General features: G+C 45.4%; 1 protein-coding gene across 1 annotated transcript in view; it reads left to right on the top strand.

Annotated features, from left to right (window-relative positions):
- The window catches only part of NICN1 (nicolin 1, tubulin polyglutamylase complex subunit), a 333,601-nt gene extending 313,662 nt beyond the window's left edge, over positions 1–19,939 (top strand). Inside the window, exon 7 of the mRNA XM_069644172.1 lies at positions 18,857–19,939. Coding sequence (XP_069500273.1) covers positions 18,857–18,898 — 42 coding nt within the window. The 3' untranslated portion in view covers positions 18,899–19,939. The remainder of the gene's footprint in view (positions 1–18,856) is intronic.
- The last annotated feature ends 1,228 nt before the right edge of the window (positions 19,940–21,167 follow it).

Below are 21,167 nucleotides of genomic sequence, written 5' to 3'. Positions count from 1 at the left end.
GAGGTTCATCCAGTTGAATATGTCACAAAGGCAATTCTCTAGTGTGGTGTTTTCTTCTCGGGTGTCTTGTATGTTGAAGATTATTTGAGTATCGTCGGCGTAGTTGTAGCATGTGAGGCCGTGTTTTTTGATGAGTTTGATTAATAGGTGCATGTAGATGTTGTATAGAAGCGGGGAGAAGGATGATCCTTGTGGTACTCCGCACGTGGAGACTCTGGGTTTGGATTTACAAGGTTTCATCCATATTGTTTCTGTTCTGTTTGTTAGGAAGGATTTGATCCATAGTAGGGCAGTGTCTGTTATCCCTAGTCCTTCTAGTCTCTTTATGAGGATGGTGTGGTTGAGTGTCCAAGGCTGCAGACAGATCGAGGAGAATCAGGGCGGTGCTGTTGTCTGAGTCTGCGTTTGTTTTTAGGTCGTCCCATATTGAGAGCTGAGCCAATTCTGTTCCTCTCAGGTCTGAAGCCAACTTGTGCCTGGTCTAGTAGGCAATGCTCTTCTATGAATTCTTGGGTTATTTGGTAGAAGTACGTTCTAGCAGTTTGGCTATGTAGGGTATGTTGGAGATGGGTCTGTAGTTCGATAAGTCCTCTAAGTTTCCTGTTGTGTCTTTGCGTAGCGGCTTGATGTAAGCCGATTTGAAAGCCTGCGGTACTTTACCTGTTGAGATTGAGGAGGTTCCTGTGGTATTCCATGGGGGTTCCTTGTTTGAGAATTGTTTTGTATATGTCCGGTGGGCAAGGGTCTTCAGGAGAGCCCGATTTGTTGCTTTGGTTTACCAGTTTGACGAAAGCCTCATCTGATATTTCTGGGAAGTTTCGTAGCTTGTTTGCGTGTTCCTCGTCTCTGTCGGTGGGGTTTGAGCTGTGAACGCTTGGTCTGTTTTGTATGGTGTGTTGGATGGAGGTTATTTTGTTTTTGAAGTGTTCTCCGAGGTCCTCACAAAGTTTCGTCGATGGGATTGGCGTGTAGTTGCAGGCCGGTGGGTTTTTTATTTCGTTTATGATTTTGAATAGTTCTTTTTGAGCGTTTGGTGCTTTGAAGATTCGGTTGTCCTAATGTTTCCTCTTCGCTTTTTGTATTTCCTTTTTATATGCACGGATCTGTTGTAGGAATTTCAATTTGTTTGTAGTGGTGTTGTTGGTCCTCCATTCAGATTCTAGTTTTCGTTTTTTTTAAAAATACATTTGCATATCTGGGTTACGGATTGTTTCTCCTTCAAAAAAGCCCTTTATGGGCTTTCCAGTGGTCTCCTATACTAGCAGTATGGGAGATGGGAGAAACAAGAGCACTGATAACTAACAGTGCTTCATTTGTAAGAAAATAATTTCCAGGGCCCAAATATTTTCTAGCATGCTTGTGACACTGCAGGCGGACAGTTCCCCACCATTGCTGCCACCACCCACAGTGTTGACATTTTGGGGTTAAACTGCATCTCGCACCTGCTCATTGGGGTTAATGGATGCTCTGACTATCATTACTTCAAAATCAATCTGAGACAGTAAGTGCCAGGGCTGAGTCCTGGTAAATACTCCCTCAAATTAAGCACTGATAAGCAAGCACTGAAAACACGAGAAAATGACCGTCACTTTAAGGCAGCAAGGTGCTCGTACCTCCTGTCATGCTCCAGACTGACAGTTGAGGTCCGTTTTTTTCCTGCTCTTTGAGGAGGATGTAGGAACATTGTTTTCTAAATTAGCGTTTTAGCTCCGATTCTTAGTTTATAGCCTTTACTCATCTGTGAGTGCATTTATTTTTGGTGGAGACCGTTTTCTTGTTACACCTTTTCCCCACAACCTGTCTCACTTTTTCTCTCACTGTTACTTTTTGACAGTGTGCCTTCTGCCATCAGTCTTAATAAAAGGATAACCATAACCTTTGTCAAGTCTGACAGCCACGCCATAGATGAGTGGCCTAGTCATTAAAATTAAAATAATTCTATGGTTAATTGTATTTTCTGGCTCCAGTTCCCTACCCATCTAGGCGCTGGTATCTAGCTCAGATGTGCATGATGCAATTTTCAAATTATGTTAAAACCATCAATGGTTTGGATCTGGTGACAATGCATTCTCTGCTGTTGCACTTTTAGAAGATGTTATGCATAAGATTCCTGATACCAAGTTGATGCCAGGGACATCCCTGGCATCAACTTGGTATCAGGAATCTTATCAGGACTTACAAAGTGTCCATAATTAACGTTCACCTGTGAAATGAAGCACAAATGAATGGCTGCCATGGTGGCATCGCCACCATGGCAGCCATTCATTTGTGCTTCATTTCACAAGTAAACGTTGATTATGGACACTTTGTAATGCAGCGCAAACCGAGCAAATATCTGGGAAGTCCTTCGACCCTTTCCATGCCCGCTTCTGGGAAGAGTTTAGCCTCTGCATGATCTCATACGTCGACATGGCAATACATGCGCAGATCAGTCGCAACTTAGGATCTTGAGGGAACTGGGCATGTCATTCAATAGCTTGGCGGAGATAGGTATGCCAAATAATCCTTTTCACATGAATGTCTCGCATCGAGGCTGTGCTTGATGAGGTCGGGATCACACAAGAGCTGAAAGTGGCAGTAGATTGCATAAAGGCACTAGGCACTCGCTTAGGAGATGACATGAAAGCTTGTTGTTAGGAGACGGCGCATGCCATGTGAAGGGGTGGAAGTACTTGGCGTATGTTAGCTAAACATTATGGCAAGGTGTGGATGCCAATGGCTCCACCAACATTACAATACTGAGGCCCCAAGTGTGGAAAGGTCCAGTAAACACAGACCACTTGTGGTCAGACAACAAATACTGAGATCAACAAGAAGTTTATTTCATCTTGTTTGTAGAAACCTGCATCTCACTGATGGGTTCTCACACCAACAAGCTCGTCATCCATGTTTTAGACTTAAAAGCACTGATACACTTTGGGGCATCAGTGAGTGTCCCATTGGCTGAACAGTTCATGGACCGTAAACTGAGGTCCAAGCTGAAGCACACGTATGGCATTGCTCTTCATGCCTCTCTGGGACATTTTCCAAACAATGATTGCCCATGAGAATTGAGTGAAAATATGTCAGGCTGCTGGAAGTAAGCAACAGAGCTGTAACAGAGCGGAGACACTTAAACTAATAGGCTTTTCTGGGGTGTCTGCATGTGTGAATTTGTTGACATTCTAGTGGAATTCCAAGATTGGAGTTTGGATGCCTTTGAGGCAAGCTGGCCTTTCTGCACATTTTCAATCTGTGGCACGAAGACACTGCCATATCCCAATTCATATCGGGACAAGTTCCAGAAAGGGCCAACCATGTGTCTTTTCCTCTGCATCCATCGCAAGAAAGCCTAAACGATCCGGTGAAGTCTATACATAAGCATGAAGCTTCCAAATAACATAAGATTCCATCTGTCCAAGAATATATGGAAATGACTACCCATGCTTAATGGAGCAAATGTGCCTTGATCTGTGTAGGTGGGAAAGTGTAGCTACGTCAGGGTTGTGTTGGAAGGATCATGATATAAAAAATTAGCATCCTGCTTCGCCTATTATATTTTTCTGACCTGCTCAATATTAATTCCTAGTTTTATTTTGCAGAAGTGGCAGAACATTTTTCACCTTTCTGCATTGCAAAAAGCCACAAATGAACAAGACTCTGCAAATCACGAGAGCTAACAGTAGAATGGTTTGCCAGATACTGTAGGACATTTCAAAGTGTATCAGTTCTTGTCCTGGGAGAATGGAAGCAGTCCAGTTTAAATAAGCCCTGGCTTTTCATAGAACAGGCAGTAGCAGATTACTAAATGTCGAAGCAGCCTTGGTTGTCTAGAAACGCCAGGCCCAAAACATTGGGTTTCTGAATGCACAATAGGTTTAATTTGCTGGTCATGGAACTCTTTGATCGTGAATGCAGCCAACCTGATTATCAAACATATGCGCTCAATGACACATCCGGTTATAATCTCACCAAATTTGAACATCGTACAGAAAGGCTTATCACTTATACCCAGTTATAATTCTGTTTAAAGATGGGATTGATTTTATTTTCAAATTTGTGAGAAAACTTAAATTGAGAATTTTCCCTGACCTCAACAAATTAGATGAACCTGGTTTACCCTCTATTTCTACCTGCAAAGACGTACAAGTACTCTGTACTAATGTTTCCAACCAGTCTATGAAGCTATTCGAATCAGCTATATTGAATAATTGTATCACACTGAATTATAAACGTACCAGATAAAACAATCTGTCCTGTAAAGGGAGACACATATGGTATTTATAACACGCTTGTACACAAGTGTTTCTAGGCGCCACAAGACAAGGGCGGGAAGACAAGACAAACGATCTTACTAAGCCGTGTGTCATTCAGATTTTGCAAGTGCGACACGAGGAGTGCAGGGGGAAAGTAGAGGGGGTGGTGCAAGGGAGAGAGGGTAAGTGGGGGGGGGGGAGTACGATCATTGCCGCAGGCCATGAGTAAGTGCAGCCAGTGCAGAGCGGCTCTCGGTAAGTGTAATGAGGCGGGGGCGGTAGGGGTTACAGTTACAGCCCTTAAGTGCACAGTAAACCAGGAGGCAGTGAAAGGAGGACTGGTCATGGAGGAGCCTGGTACCCAGTGAGACATTGAGGGTGCCAAGCAACCAGTCGGCGCAGCAGACAGGTAAGTTAGCAAGGAAGCAAGAGAGAGAAGGCAGAGGAAAAAGAAGGTTTTGAGCCGCTTCCAGAACTTCAGGTGGTCCGGCTTGAGTCTGAGAGGGGCAGGGAGGCCGTTTCAGAGGGAGTTGCCTGCAGAGAAGAGAGATCTAACCCCCCCCCCCTCTGCTTGGAGAAGGGTCTGATCTTCAGAGAGTTGGAGGTAGCTGAGCGAAGGGCTCTAGAAGGAAGGTATTTCGGCACAGAGTGACCCCCAGAAAGCCTTGTGGACGGTTCAGAGGGTCTTGAGCTTGCTCCTTGCAGCGACTGGGAGCCAGTGGAGAGATTTCAGGGCTGGAGAGATACGTTCCCTGGGTTTGAAGTCTTGCAGTCCTGTTCTGGATTAGTTGCAGGGGGCAAATAGTAGTGTTAGGCAGGCTGCTGCAGTAGTACAGTCTGAGAGAACCAGGGATCTGGAAACAGTGAGCTTCTGGGGGAAAGTGAGAAAGGTAGAATACCTCTGAGGAGGTGACGCTGTAATCAAAAACCTTTTCAGTAATCTACCAATTACAATGAAACCTGCAGATAAGGTAAAAACGTTTTTAAAAATAAAATATATAATTTGCCCCCCATTATTCCAGTGTTTTACGGATTACCAAAATACACAAGGATTTATAGTGTCCCCCTTTTCATCCTGGCATTGCTGGCTCAGTGGCTAACGGGTAGCTACCCCCCTCTGTAGGAGACTACCACTGAAGGTGGTCATTGGGGAAAACCCCCAGAGCTCTCCAGTCCCTCCTTGGAGGGTACCCTAATGGTGACTGTTAGACAATCAAGTCAGTACAAGGCAGTGTAGAATATCTAACCCACGTCTGACAGAACACCAATGGGACACAAGACTGACCTCAATAAGACCTTTCTAGGATATAGCTTTCCAGCATCAGTTAACCATCCTAAATTCACAGGATGAAGAGAACTTAGTCCACTGACCTATGTGTGAATCAAAATGCAAAGTTCACATAAACCACAGACACGTGGGCACCCGCCTGGGGAGGGGTAGGGGGGGAAGAGAGAGATCGTGATCAGCATTCCTGGAGACGGAGCAGAGAGTGAAGTGAAAGGAGACCAAGAAAAGATTAGAATTGCAGCTGAGGAGGGAAGAGGCAGTGGAGGCGAAGGTGAGCCCAACAGCCAGATACAGGAAAGGGAGCTCCTAGACCAGTTCAGCCATAGCTTGATGCTGGCTAGGACTAGGGTACCAGCTTGCTGCTGAAGCTGATGTTACAGAGCTCTGATACTGGTAGCTAAAAACCCTTTTTTAGATACTGGGTGTCGTACTAGGAGGAAAGAGGAAAAGAAAGCTAGCTGGGGGCTATATATTCCAAGCACTAGAGGGAGAGTAAGACCACCAGCAACCAAGGGAGGCTTGCTAGAGCAGGCAAGAGTGATTTGAGACCTAGGTAGAGGGCAAACAAATTCGACCCAGAAGCACCAGTGTACAGGGTGATGGGGAGAATACATTCACCTGATGCGCTCTGACCACTGCAGGAGCAAGGGTGCGGAAGAGTTTGCCAAAATGACCATAGGAATCTGTTGCCTCCATCATCAGAATATACATCTTGCAGGAGGCTGTTAACTTGTCCGTCGATTCAAAGATGCCAATCTCTAAGCTGTCGTCATCATCCAGATGAGCGTGAACCACGGACAGCATCCAGATTGTGACCTAGCTAAACCTTAACATCTAGACATCTATGAAATGTTCCCGTAGGGCATTCCACGTAGAGACTGTATTCAGTGGAACATCATCTTGGGTTGATTCTTGGGAACCTAATGTTTGTAGTATAGGGATGACTCCATTCCTCCGATCCTTTATGATTGGGATTAGCTTAGTGAAGGACTTGAGACCTCCAACCCTTTAGACTAAGAATTCCCTCTTGAATGTTGTGTTTTCTACTGATACCTTGCACTGCTTTGCTAAGAAATGTTTCCCACTGAGATTTACACATCCTGATGGCTGTCCTAAAATCCCATACCTAAATCAAATAGGACGTTGGCCAAGTTAGCGTACCTGGAACTCAGGAATGGACATTCTTGACTCTGAGCAAGAGAAGGTAGTGATAGTTCGACACTTGTGAAATAGACTAATGCGGGGAAATCCAATGCTGGATAGCACTGTTTAGCTTTGGGTTATATCTTGTTTTATCCTTTTGTCTGGTCTCCTAACTCTCCATTGCCAAGAATGCACCTATGTGTTGTGTACTTTTTCTTACACCTTCTGAAAAAAACCTGTGAACTATTGCGAGTGTGTTGTTCCTCAATACCCATGACATTAGGTACAGTGCTTGATGGTTATGGTTACATGCTTTGGAAGATTAATCTAAAATCTACCTACTCTTTCTGATCCCTGTGGGTTGCTTAGCGAGTCATCTAAGTGGAGCTGGATATCGAAACTGCAAGTGCCTTCCAAAATATGAAGTATGCCCCACAGCCAGCACTGGTACAGCCTACTTTGATCCAGATGAGATTGCATATCTAGTTATGAATGCATGTCCATATGGATTGGGAGGAGAGTTGTTCCAAAAAGAAAAGGTAACCCGATACCCATTGCTTATTCTAGCCGGGCAGTGCTATTTTCTGATTTAAAGAAAAAATCAATTGCTGTCCTGTCTTTTGCCACCTGTAACCTGTATAGACTTTCTTTTACTGTAGTCCCCTATCCAAGGAATGGGACCAATACCTCCAACTCTGATTAAAAACCGACTTATAAAGCTGAAGGAATATAGACTTGATTTGGAGCATCATCCTGGCGTGAGTAATTGCGCAATGATCTCTTGCTGCAACCTAGACCAGCCACAAAGTACAAGTGATGAGGAGCAGAGAACACAAGTGCATCCGTCTTCTAGCAGAAAGTGCCCGGCCAGCAGCGCTCCAGATAGATGAGATTGTGAACACCAATCGGCACCATGAGTGCTTGCAGGTGACCATTCAGGCCCCTGCGAGTGGACACTGGAAAAATGGCCTAGCTGACAAACAGTGCACACAGGTCACCAGGAAACATCCAAGCACTAACGAAATGTTTGTCTGGAGCTATTGGTATTGCCAAAATGCCTGCTACTTAGACATGTTTGCCTTGTTCTACCATTCTTAACAATAGCACAACAATTGGTACTCACAGTGCTATCTTTTCCTCCACTGGAATTTCTTTTCATGTCTTCTGTTTGAAGTAATGATATGCCTCCAAGAAAGCGTTGAAGAGACCAGTGTCTGGGCTCCCAGCGCCTCGTGGGCGGCACCCTCGGGGCAACCCTCCGGTGAATAAAACCAGATGTCGGCGTTCTTGCAGGTGTTCAGGAGATAAATCAAGCTCTGCAGCAATTGGAACCAGGATGCTGTATTCAGGAGGCTTCAAACTGTGAAGAAGAACACGGCAAGGGGCTGAGCCTGCCGTAACGGGAGAGGTTGCCATAACAGGAAGGCTCTGGGAGACGGGAGCAGTACCGCAAGGAAGTCGCCAGAGGCGAATGAGCCGGGGCTCAGAGAGGCGGGGCTCGAGAGGTAACAAATTAGGCAAGGCGCCGAGAGGAATGGTAGGTAAGGCGAGTTAAGAATAGCAGCCTGGAGGGAGAAAGAAGGAAAAGGTGGATATAATGGAGATATAGAATCAGAAAGACCGAAGTCAGAATGGAAGAAAGGTAAAAGAGAATTGCTTAGTTAGCGAGCGTGATACAAGTAGCTGCACAAGGGGTGGAGCGAGTAGCGACGCACCTACCTGCTCCCGTGCTGGAAAGATCTGGTACTGGGAGAGAAGAGGTTGCCATCTTGAAGAGAACTAGACCTGCACTGTTGGTTCACAAAAAGGGAACCAAATAGGCGCCATCTTCTTGGTTTCTGTTTTAGGTAATAGGGATGATGCAATTTCCAATACCTCCAGTAAGACCTTTGGTTTTTCCTAACAGTATGCTCTCCCCGCGGGGCTGTTGGTCTGGGTTTCCAAGGGTGAGTTCGATGAAATATGTGTATTAAGGCGGGTGCATGTACCATAGAGGCGGGTTCCCAAGAGCGATCAGAAGGACCGTAACCTTTCCAGTCTATCGGGTACTGTAAAGTGCCTCGATGATATCTGGAATCACAGATCGCTGAAACTTCATATTCCGGCCCTTCAGGAGTGAGAATCGGTGGAGGAACGATGGTTTGTTTTCTCTGGAATCCATCAGGAATATGTTGTTTCAGTTCAGAAACATGAAATACATTATGTATCCTGTTCCAAGTATCGAATACGATATGCCACCTTTCCTATGGCCGAGATCACTGAAAAAGGACCAAAGTAACGGGGAGAGAGTTTTGAAGGAATTAGATGCCTGGGAAGATATTTCGAGACTAGCCATACAAGATCCCCTGTTTTGTAGAAAGGTTCCTGAGACCGTTTCTTGTCGGCTTGTTGTTTAGCCTTAACCCAGGCTTCAGTGAGAGCTGAGAGAGCTGTTGAGTGAGCAGTCTGTATTTTATCAGCTAGGGCATCCACTGAAGGTATTTTAGTGGAAGGAGGTGAGGTTGTTGGAAACACAGAAGGGTGGAATCCATAGGAGCAATAGAAAGGAGACATCTGTATGGCAGAATGAAATGCGTTAATATATGCAAATTCAGCATAAGGCAGCAACAAACTCCAATTATCTTGTGATGCTGAGACAAAACACTGTAGATATTGCTCTAATGACTAAGTCGCTCCGTCTGGCCGTTAGATTGGGGATGGTAACCAGAAGGGAGGCTGCGTTGAATTCCAAAAGATTGACACAAGTTTTTCCAAAAGGCAGAGACTTATTGCGGTCCTCTGTCGGATAGGATACTTTTGGGAAGTCGATGTAGGCGAAAAATGGTATGTAAGAAGCACTGAGTCATTTCAGCAGCAGAAGGAATTTTAGCCATAGGTATAAAATGAGCTTGTTTGGTCAGCGAATCTATGGTTACCATTATGGTGGTGTAATGGGATGGAGGAGGAAGATCCACTGTGAAATCCGTAGAAATCCTTTCCCACGGTTGTGCCGGTAGCATCGGCTGAACAAACTTGCCCATAGGTAGCATTCTGGGGGTCTTGGATTGGAGACCGATAGTACATGAGGCGACATAGTCCTTTACATCCTTCTTCAGAGTTGGCCACCAAAAATACCGACCAATCAATTCCTGAGTGGTAGAAATACCTCGATGCCCTGCCGTTTTGTGATCATGACAAAGGTGTAGGATTTTATTCCTAAATTCATGAGTAGGGATGTACAAGTTCTCGTTGTAATAACACAATCCGTCTTCCAATGTTAGATCGTATTGGGTTATGACTTGCTGAGAAATGCCTTGATTTTGTTCTCGAACTTCCTGTAGTAAGGAGGAAACAAAGTGGATAAATGTTGTTTTGGGAAACATTCTTTCTGTTGTATTCGGAATGTCCTCTGCTTCGGAACTGCGTGAAAGGGCATCTGCTATTTGGTTGTTGGTTCCTGGAATATAGATAATTATTATATATGATAAAAAGAAATAAGCCCAGCGGGCTTGTCGACTATTTTGGCACTTGAAATTTTGCAAACCTTTCAGATTCCGGTGATCAGTCCGGATCAACACAGGATGTCTTGCTCCTAGAAGAAGGTGTCTCCATTCCTGACGGGCTCTCTTTATGGCCAATAATTCCTTTTCTAAAACAGTGTAATTGCACTCAGAGGATGTAAGTGTCTTGGACATGTAGGCGATTGGATGTTCAATTCCTTTAGTAGATTTCTGTTTAAGTACCTCTCCGATAGCTGTAGATGAAGCATCTGTTTCCAAGATGGAAGGTCGAGGCTGATCCGGAAGTCTTAGGATGGGTGCAGAGGAAAAGGCATTTTTTATATATTCAAAGGCTTTCTGAGCTTCTTGGTTCCAGTAGAATCATGTCCCTTTCTTGAGGAGGGTGGTCAATGGTTTGATAACCAAGGAGAATCTAGGGATAGATTTCCTATAAAAGTTGGAAAATCCCAAGAACCTTTGTATTTCCTTAGTGTTATGAGGTGTCTTCCAATGAAGAATAGCCTCAACTTTTCTTGGATCCATAGCTGCACCGTCAGCGGAAAGGATATATCCCAGATAAGGTATGGTGGATTGGTGGAATGAGCATTTTTCAAGCTTCGCATACAGGTGGTTATTTTGCAATCTTTTCAGAACTTCGTCACATGTTGAATGTGTTCTGGCAGGTTTTTTGAGAAAATTAGAATGTCGTCTAGGTAGACGATAAGGGAATGCAGGAGTAAGTCGGAAAAAGGTGGTCTACAAATGTTTGGAAGACAGAAGGAGCATTAGCTAAACCGAAAGGCATCACCCTATACTCATAATGTCCAATGGGCGTGCAAAACGCAGTCTTCCACTCATCCCCTTGTTTTATTCTGATGAGGTGATAAGCTCCTCGTAAGTCCAGTTTAGTGAATAGAGATGCGCCTCTGACTGCTTTTAGGATGTCCTGAATGAGCGGCAAGGGGTACATATCATTGCGGGTCACTTGGTTCAAACCCCTGTAATCGATACAAGGTCTTAATTCCTTGCAGTCTTTTTAGGGATAAAGAACAGTGAAGCGCCTGCTCGGCTTTTGGATTCAATGATCAATCCATGATATAGATTGGTTTGTAGGTATTCCTTCAAGGCCCCTTTTTCGGGTCCTGAGAAGGTATACATTCTACCAAAAGGTACCCGTTTGTCAGGTAAGAGTTCAATTGAGCTGTCGTCACTGCGATGAGGTGGGATTTCTTTAAATTCCTCATTGAAAAAAACTTTGGTATTCTCTGTAGCATTCTGGTAGAATATTAAGATTGGAGACAGACTGGTGTCTGGAAGTTGGCTCTTCCTGGTGAGGAGCCGTGAACAAACCCACGGCACCTTTGGGTAGACATTTCGAAAGACAGCCTTCAGATCCTAAGAATAGTGTGCCAGCAGTCCAATTTATGTACGGGTTGTGCTTTACCAACCAAGGAAGCCCCAGAATCAACGGATAATGGGCTGCCCTTATCAAGTCAAAAACAATCTTTTCTTGGTGTGAAGCCATGTTCATGGTAATTTCCAGGGTGTTTTGTTTTATGGGACCTGAGAGCAGCGGGTTTTCATCTACTCCTTCGACTGGTACCAAACTAGATTTGGTTAGCCTTTGGAATCAGTTTTGCCTGGCCCAGTCAGAATCCATAAATAATCCGGCAGCTCCGCAATCTATCAGAGCCGGGACCTCACTCACTATATTGTCTTGAAATTGGAGGGTAACCGGTATTACTACCATATTTTGAGACGTAGGCAGACAGTCCAGGGAACTTTTCTTACAATACTGTCATGATTCCTGCCCCTCATGTCCCCAGCCCTCCAAGATGTCAGGCTGGAGCCAGACCACGATCACCTACATGGCCCTCAAGGGCCTCTCCATCCCTCCAAAGACCCACTTGAAGTCAGACTTGGCGCTTGTGGCACCAGACTCACTCACTCCGATAGGATAACATTGGGGATTGGACTTGTAGTGCATTGATGGGGACAAGATGGATGCCCCCACATACTTTGGTTCCCAGAACTGCATGTGCAGTCTAGTCTTTTGGGTGTGGTTCAGCCCAGAGACACCTGGGATACCCAGAGACTATTTAAGCCACGCCCAGGCTGAGAAACATGCTTTGTGTTTTCTGCACCTGCAGCGTGACACACAGTGTTCGGATCGGTCTCCAGTAGGCCTGCATCTTTCTTCTGCGATCAGCTCCTGCAAGAACAAGAACACAGTTAGGAACAGCCTTACCTTGTGGCGCTTCTGCCCATCATTCATCGCTTCTTCTGTTCTACAGGCATCTTCGACGGTGTCATTCCCATCCCAGCACGCCGCTTCCTAAGGAAAAGGGAAAAGTACAGAAAAAAGGCATTAGTAAGCATTCAGCAAATCTTTGCTTATTGTACTATACAAGCTTCAAACGCTTACCTGAATCCCAGCCGCTCTGGGGGAACTCTGTCTCCGGAACTTCTCATCCATCTGCAAGAGGGAAAAGGCACTCCAGGTTAGCGTGGAAACATCTGGAAGGCACTGCATATTGCGCTTACTCACCGCATTTCTTCTTCATAACCGGCATCCACGCTGATAACGTCGCGGCAGCTAAAAGACACAGAAAAAGAACTCAGTTCAATACAAATACGAAAGGGTCGCATCGCGCATCGCGCTCTCACTCACCTTCAGCGCTGCTCATCTCAGCAGCACGTCGCCATCCCCGAACGCCGGCCATCATCTAAGGAAGGAAAGGAACGAAGTTAGAGAACTGTTCAAAAGACTCATTCTACTTACCTGTCAGACTCTTGCCAGTGAAGTAACTAGGCAGCAACGAGCCTGCATCAATCAACGCGCCCCTGCGCTGAAAGCAGGACGGAGAGCACACTTTCCAAGAAAACAAGGTGAGCTGTGGATCAAAGGGAAGGGTTGGACCCTGGGGAAGAAGGGGTTCAAGCACAAAGAGACAATAGGGAGTTAAACTCTACCAATCTTGTGTTTCGGGCCCAGTCTCCAGTCAAGTAGACTCCAGGGATGGGTTTGAGGTCGTAAGAGGTCAGAACAGGCTGAGTGACGTCCCCGTGGATACCAGGTGAGCGTTACAAGTACCTGTTCATGGTTACCTTCATGGACGGGTGGATTTGTTTCCCGAACGTCGGGGAGGTACTACTGTACAGTCAGGTAAGGTGTGTTGGTCAGATCCGCAATACATGCACAACCCCATTGTCTTTCTTCTGAGCCTTTCCTCAGGTGATAAAGGACCACGGGCTGCTCCTACTTACATAGGTTTGCCTTCGTCGCGTTTGCTAGAAGTCTTCGGGGATTTGTTACGTGATACAAAGAATGACACATTATTCTGACTTTTGCGTCTTTCAGAGTTTCTTTCCTGAATCCGATAATCCATCTGGAGGACCAGAGATATCAATTCAGTCAAGTTTTGGGGTCTAGGAACCTGAGATATTTCATCTCAGTTCTTCGCAAACATTTCTTCGGAAAATGGTAATGAGCGCATCGTCTGACCAGGCGGTTTCAGTGGCTAGTTGTTTAAACTGAGTGATAAAAGAGAGTAGGTCAGTGTTTCCTTAAGATTTGTTCTTGAGCAGTTAACACCAATTCCTTTCTGCCAAACATGGCCTGAACGCTAATGATGAATCCTGCCACTGAATCCATTAACTGGTTATTGGTGGTAACAAGGGGAGTGGCCCAAGCCAGGGCATTGCCGGACATGTTGGAGATCATGAAGCTGACCTTGGCTCTATCTAGAGGGAAAAAGGTGGGTTTCAATGTAAATTGTGCAGTACAGGAATCCAGGTATTCCTTTAGTCTTTTGGGATTACAGTCCTATTTCCCCATCTGTAAGGTCCTGGGGGTAGTTCTGTTCGGGAAGTAACCAATTTACGTAATGTATTGTTCTCATTCCTTAATGTCTGTAACTCTGTGTTGAGGGCCTGGACTGCTGTGATTAGTTGTTGTACTTGCTGATCCATGGCGTCGCTATCTCTTAACAATAGCACAACAATTGGTACTCACGGGGCTGTCTCTTCCTCCACTGGAATTTCTTTTCCTGTATTCTGTTTGAAGTAATGGTATGCCTCCCAGAAAGCGCTGAAGAGACCAGTGTCTGGGCACCCAGTGTCTTGTGGGTGGCACCCTCGGGAAATCCTCTGGGGAATAAAACCTGATGTCGGCGTTCTTGCAGGTGTTCAGGAGATAAATCGAGCTCCGCAGCAATTGGAACCAGGATGCTGTATTCAGGAGGCTTCAGACTGTGAAGAAGAACACGGCAAGGGGCTGAGCCTGCCGTAACGGGAGAGGTTGCCGTAACAGGAAGGCTCCGGGAGACGGGAGCAGTACCGCAAGGAAGTCGCCAGAGGCAAAGGAGCCGGGGCTCGGAGAGGCGGGGGCTCGAGAGGTAACAAATTAGGCAAGGCGCCCAGAGGAATGGTAGATAAGGCGAGGTAAGAATAGCAGCGTGGAGGGAGAAAGAAGGAAAAGGTGGATATAACGGAGATATAGAATCAGAAAGACCGAAGTCAGAACGGAAGAAAGGTAAAAGAGAATTGCTTAGCAAGCGAGTGTGATGCAAGTAGCTGCACAAGGTGTGGAGCGAGTAGCGACGCACCTACCTGCTCACGTGCTGGAAAGATATGGTACTGGGAGAGAGAGGAGGTTGTCATCTTGAAGAGAACTAGACCTGCACTGTTGGTTCACAAAAAGGGAACCAAATAGGCGCCATCTTGGTTTCTGTTTTAGGTAATAGGGATGATGCAATTTCCAATACCTCCAGTAAGACCTTTGGTTTTTCCGAACAACCATGATCTTGGAACGTAGCAGGCCTCCAACTGGCATGCACTGGTCATTAAGAAATTGTGAAAACTAACAAAGACATGCCTCTCTGGGATCGATGGCTTTGTGGAAGCAGAAGTACCCAGATATCTACTCTGCCAACAGGACTGATGGAAACACCAACTCCATCATTGACACAGCTCAGCAAGACACCCTGGGGAGAAGGTCAGTGCTAATGGTTGACACCTATATTAGTAGTAGTAGACAAATTCATAAGTTACCCACAGGTCAAAATAGTCAAGTCCGTAGCAGCCGAGTATGTGGTCTCAAAGTTAGAAAAGATGCTAGCGACTCATGGACTGACAAAAAGTGGGAGGATGGCCTTCCTTTTCATGGTATCGAGTGAAAAACATGTCTAAAGGACTTGGCCGTCACACGCTACGCGATTGGTCCCTGATTCTGCAAGAGAGTGAGGAAGAAGAATGTACACTAGAATGGTCCAAGATGCGATAGATTATCGACACCCTATTCCACAGGATGCACAGGAGCCACGGTGCTGCTACGACAGTCCCTGCTGGAACATTTCCAGCTCACCCTCAGTGGAGTCATTCACAATTGTTAAGGGTGGAAAGGAAGCTCCTAAACTACTCTGAAATTGAACTATAAACCTAATAAACTTAGAAAAGTGAACCCCACATTCACCAAGTACAAATGAAGTCTAATAACACCACAAGTTATTGATTTACCGTGGAGCAGATGTTTTTTTTTGCTGCATTTCTATTGTGTTATTTCACTTTCTTTGAACTTGGTAAATGTGGGGTTCACTTTTCCTAAATTGAATAGGCTTATGGTCACACGCCTCACTTTGTCTTTTTCTATGCATATTGCATGGTTACAGATGTTTTTGGAATGCATTTTTCTATGCATTGGGTATTTGACTACCTAAAATGGTGCTGTATACAACAGTATTATTAAATACATTTTGTTCTGGGTCTGAGTTGGTGCCATGCCTATTGATGGCTTTAGAATTAAAGTAGGTATTGATTAGTTTTTCTTGCATTTATCTAATGCGACACCACCCCTGTTGTGTGTGTGATGAACATTTTTAGGCAAAGAAACTATATACTATTACATATGAGGTCAAGCCACGTATAACTAACTGTACATCAACTTGATGCAGACCTGATCTTTTATTCCCTTACTCATATTCCAAAGTTGCATAATAATACCTTTTTAAATAAATACACTTTGGTAAAAAATGTGATTACTTAAAACAATTTACCAGTTGGTCCTCGTTTGTTTGTACTGCCTGGTCATCCACTCCCTTCCCAGAAATATTGAACGCTGTTGTGGGACGCCACCTCATGTTTTCTCGGCTGCGGCGCATCATAAGGGACATATTCGAAGTGTGATGATTCCCTCGCAGCCCCTATATGCCTTCAGGAATGTAAACCAAGATTTGATGAGCCAGGAGCTCCTGGGTTTCAGCCATCAACTAGTAATCAGGGTCTACCTCTGGGGAACAAGGAGCTAATAAATGGCATGCAACGTATCTTACTTGTATTGTTGCTTGGTAGGTCCTATGACTTGTGTTTACAGATGGGGAGCAGGTGCAAGTGGATCTAGGTCACCTGGCCTAAGACCCGCCCACCTGGTGGCTTCCTGCCTGCCGCTCTTTTTCACCACTTAGCAAGCCCTGCCCACTGAGTGCCTTCCTGCTTGCCGCTCTTTCTCACAACTTAGCAAGCCCCATTCCTCCTGCTGCCTTCCTGCTTGCCGCTCTGTTTCCCTACCTAAGGAGCCCCCCAAGCTCTTTTCCTTTGCAGATGGGGAGTAGGTGCAAGTGGATCTAGGTCACCTGGCCTAAGCCCCGCCTTCCTGCCTGCCGCTCTTTTTCACTACTTAGCAAGCCTGACTACCTGGTGCCTTCCTGCTTCCCGCTCTTTTTCACCACTTAGCAAGCCCCGCCCACCTGGTGCCTTCCTGCCTGCCGCTCTTTTTCACCACTTAGCAAGCCCCGCCCACCGGGTGCCTTCCTGCTTGCCGCTCTTTTTCACCACTTAGCAAGCCCCGCCCACCTGGTGCCTTCCTGCTTGCCACTCTGTTTCCCTACTTAAGGAGCCCTCCAGCTTCTTTTCCTTTGCAGATGGGGAGCAGGTGCAAGTGGATCTAGGTCACCTGGCCTAAGCCCCGCCCACCTGGTACCTTCCTTCACCATCACTGTCTTGTGGTCAATGCTGGATTTGACTTTTATGGACTTCATTCGTTCACGGTGCGTCACTCTTTCTCAACTGTCATGCTGGACTTCCTTTGCGTCTTGTACTCATGGTGGCACTGAATCATGCTGTTCCCATCTTCATCTTGTATCCTGGCTTGCAACATTATGTGTTACTATTGACTTCTGCAATTGTATTCGCTCCCCACTGTTGCTTCTCCACTCTCTTTCACTGCTTACTCTCTTTTCTCTCCTCCTTTCCCTTCTCCCTTTTCCTATCTCCTCTCCTTTCTTCTATGCACTTACTCTATCAGAATTGTCCCTGGACCTAATATGATAGCAACCTCGTCTGTTTCGTCCACCCTCCCATTACTGTTTATTTCCTCCCCACCACCCCTCCAGCACTATCTGAAATGTCGTCAGGCCTAGTATGATAGTCGCTTGTTTTGTTCCTCCCCTCCTTTTCTGCACCCCTCTCCCTCACCTTTTGTTTTTCTCCGGCTCTACCAGAAATGTCATCAGGCCTAGTACGGTAGTCGCCTGTCTGTTTCCATTTCCTTCCCACTCTCCCCCTCCCTCCCTTCCTTATCTATGTCTTAGCTCTTGCACTATCTAAAATGTCGTTACGCCGAGTACGATAGTTAATTTCACATCCTTACTGTTCATGGCCTGTAAGAATGTGGTTGTATTTTCCCTTGTTCAATCCCTTGCCTTGAAGCGCTTTGAAACACATTGTGGATAGGCGCTATATAAATAAACGATATCATATACTCTAAATGCTCCTTTATGTACATTCCCAAACACCTAGAAAATATTCCACGTAGACTTGTTCTTATGAAACCGGTTGTCCTGAACAGTGAGAAGTAGCTCCTGGTAGTTGGACAAGTTATCCTGCCTCTTCTAGGCTACAAGCAGAAGCGAAATACCATCCAGCTCCCCTAAATATCGCACCCTGGTTATTAGTATTCACACAAAAGACAGGTCGAAGTGGGCGCAAAGTAAAGGGTACGATGTTCCACTACTTTTTGGGGAAATCTGCCATCATTCCCTTTTTGCCACTCGGAGCACCGTACATGGACGGCAGAGGAGAATCGCTCTAGTGTCACATCTTGCTGAGCTATCACCCAGGATCTGGTTTGCTTTGGTTTATTTGAATAGCCTGCTTCGGCCATAACGCCTATTGCGAGCAGCCACATGGCCCTGTACGGCAGTGATCTGCGCCTGTCTCCTGCATTGAAAAATAATTAAATTATCGTTCATTGATGCACGCACAGGTGTGTGTGGGGGACAATTACTGTAAGTTATAGTGGTCGTTTAAGATGCATTTTCTTCCACTATGTTTATTTCAGTCTTACTAGTACACTCCTAAAACAGTATTGTGGGGTGGAGTAGAGGGGATGCAGGAATGGGGTTTGTATGAGGGGAAGACAGTGACGCTGGTTATGGGGTCTGTGTGGAGTGGGGCAGAGGGGAACGTAGGTCTATTTTTTTTCTTTCTATTTAAAAAAAAAAATCTGTACGATTTGACACCCGTATAAAGAAGAACGCAATAGCTACGTGCATGCAGTTTTTGTTTTGCTGCATAACCTACCCATGGAATTAACGGAGTGTGATGGGAGGACGTGTTTGCTTACTTTAGGAAGGTTAAAAGGGAAGTTAAAATACTTGTTGACTCACACTCCGCCTTTAGAAAAAAGCTGATATTTTTGTTTGTGTATTTTTCAGGTCGATGGCTGTTATGATATCAATCTACTTTCTTACACCTGACGGCATCGTGTTGGCTGCACAAATACGTATCGCTCCCTGCCCATGCTTGCACGAAGAAATGCCGATCCTTGGTGTAGAGGAGACCCTTCCACCTCATCCGTTGCTCGCCCCTCCGCCTCATAGGTTGCTCCCCCACTCCATTTCAGGATGTTATTTTTACATTTAAAAACGTGGACGAACGTGTGATACCCTCATGCCTTGCAATCAACCGGTGCGGAATTCTACATTGTCCAGTTTCCTCAGATGAAGAAAGTGTCAGTAGGTGGTGTGGGTACGGAGCCACATGAAGGTTGCACACAATGCTCCATCATTCCTGCTATCTGGCACTTAAACAATAGTGGTCTTGGTTTACAACCAGAAGGTCCGCAGCTAAGCTTTTTATGTAGCCCACCTTTCTTGAAACACTCACACGATATTACTTGTTTCACTGGGGTACTATGTTAATGATAAATAGGTGAAAAGGGAGATCCAGCAGCTGCGAACAGGTCAAAGGACTCTGAAGCCGATTGACCCTCTTCATACTACCGTGAAAGGCCGTTTAGATATTTATTTCTTCCATGCTATTCCGAGTAATTATTCTGGTTTAGCTTATCATACCCCTGCAAGCTTCAGGCTCCGGCTATAAGTACGTCGGAGCCTTAATTCCCAGTCACACAATTATAATGCATGAATGCTTCTGGGGGCAATATCCCAGATATCTGTGCAGGCGTGGTGCAGCCTTTTAGCCAGGCATCTCCGCTTCTGAATGATGTATGCACTTGAAACCGTTTTGTGCTGCGATTTGTGCCGCCAGAATTTAGTTGTTGCACAAATCGTCTGTTCTCTCTCTGGATTTCCAGACATTGGCTCCCCTAACTTGCATTCACCCTCTCTGCGACAAATGTCTTTTTATTTGTGTATTTTGTTAAATTGAACTATCAAAAGACTAATGCAATGTTATGACTGCGTCTTCCAGTACCATTGAAATGAGAGCTCTCTTCGACTTCCTTATTACATGTAAGAGTTTCAGCATTTCGTTTTTTAAAGCCATTAGAACAATGACTGTTACTTGACCGAGTTTATTTCATGATTGTTTTTGTTTCGCAGCAAATGAGATGGTGCTCCAGATTAGGATGTCCTAGCATGTTGTCTGCCTAGCAATGCTCTGTAATATCAGTGCTGTTCCATTTATCCCTTTGTTGCCTTTTTCAGCTCAAACAACAAATGTTGCCTTTGTTTCGTTGAACAAGTATTGATCTGTGTCATGCCAGATAGAAACAAGAAAAGCAATCCCTGTATTTCTATGGTACTTTTAGGTGTTGACCTGAGTGGAAGAGATTGACCTCTCGGAAGAATGGAATTTCATTTTTATTTTTTTAGTTTTATAACGCACGTCCCAAGCCCAAACTGGCATGTGAGTGCCATACAGTGAATATGAAGAAGATATTGGTAGTGGCAAGATCATACAAGCAGATATTTAGCAACATAGATGACCTGACGTTCTTAAAGTAAGCATCTTCTTATGACAAATCAAAGTAGATACATGTTCATATTCTAAGACAAATCGAACATGAACATTTTTTATATAAATATGTTTCGAAGGGATTGTGTCCTCCGACTTATTCCTCATCTTAGATATCTCCTTCCAGCTCTGCTGGCCTCGGAAAATTTTTCTCTAGAGGGCGCTGCGCGTCGACGTCCTCCGAGTCGATGTCCTTCGACAGCCGCCGTGTCGACGTCATCCTGCCTATAAAGGCCGCGCGCACCGTCCGTTGCTCAGTTCCGTTTTTCCGCGCTTACTCAGTGCCTCGGAATACCGTTGCTCAGTTCTTAGTCAGATTAATCCTATTTACCTCGAGTTATTCGATCCGTACTCGATGGCTTCCTCGTCGGAACCGACAACTCCTCGATCCGGCTTCAAGAAATGTCGAGATTGTGGGAAAAAGATGTCGTTGACCGATCCTCACAGAATTTGTCTGTGGTGTTTGGGAGCTGAACACCATTGTTCGGAGTGCGAGGACTGTATGTCCATGACAGCTAAGGCCCTGAAGGAGCGTAGGGGGAAGCTGGAGAAAGGTAAGACTTTTAAAGCTTCTTCTTCGTCGACGAAGTCGAGACATTCGTCTCCTCGTCACCATTCGCGCTCCAGGTCTCGGAGTGGGTCTCATCACTCCTTGAGATCGAAGCACTCGAAGAGGAGACGTCGAAGATCCCCTTCACCGTCTTCCTCTTCCTCTGTTTCGCCAAAAAGAATCCCTTGCCCCACGAAACATAGTTCCCGGGCTGAATG

This window comes from Ambystoma mexicanum, chromosome 2p, assembly GCF_040938575.1.
Source record: "Ambystoma mexicanum isolate Mex_15411 chromosome 2p, UKY_AmexF1_1, whole genome shotgun sequence".
NCBI lineage: Eukaryota > Metazoa > Chordata > Amphibia > Caudata > Ambystomatidae > Ambystoma > Ambystoma mexicanum.
This window is presented reverse-complemented; position numbering and strand designations above follow the sequence as displayed.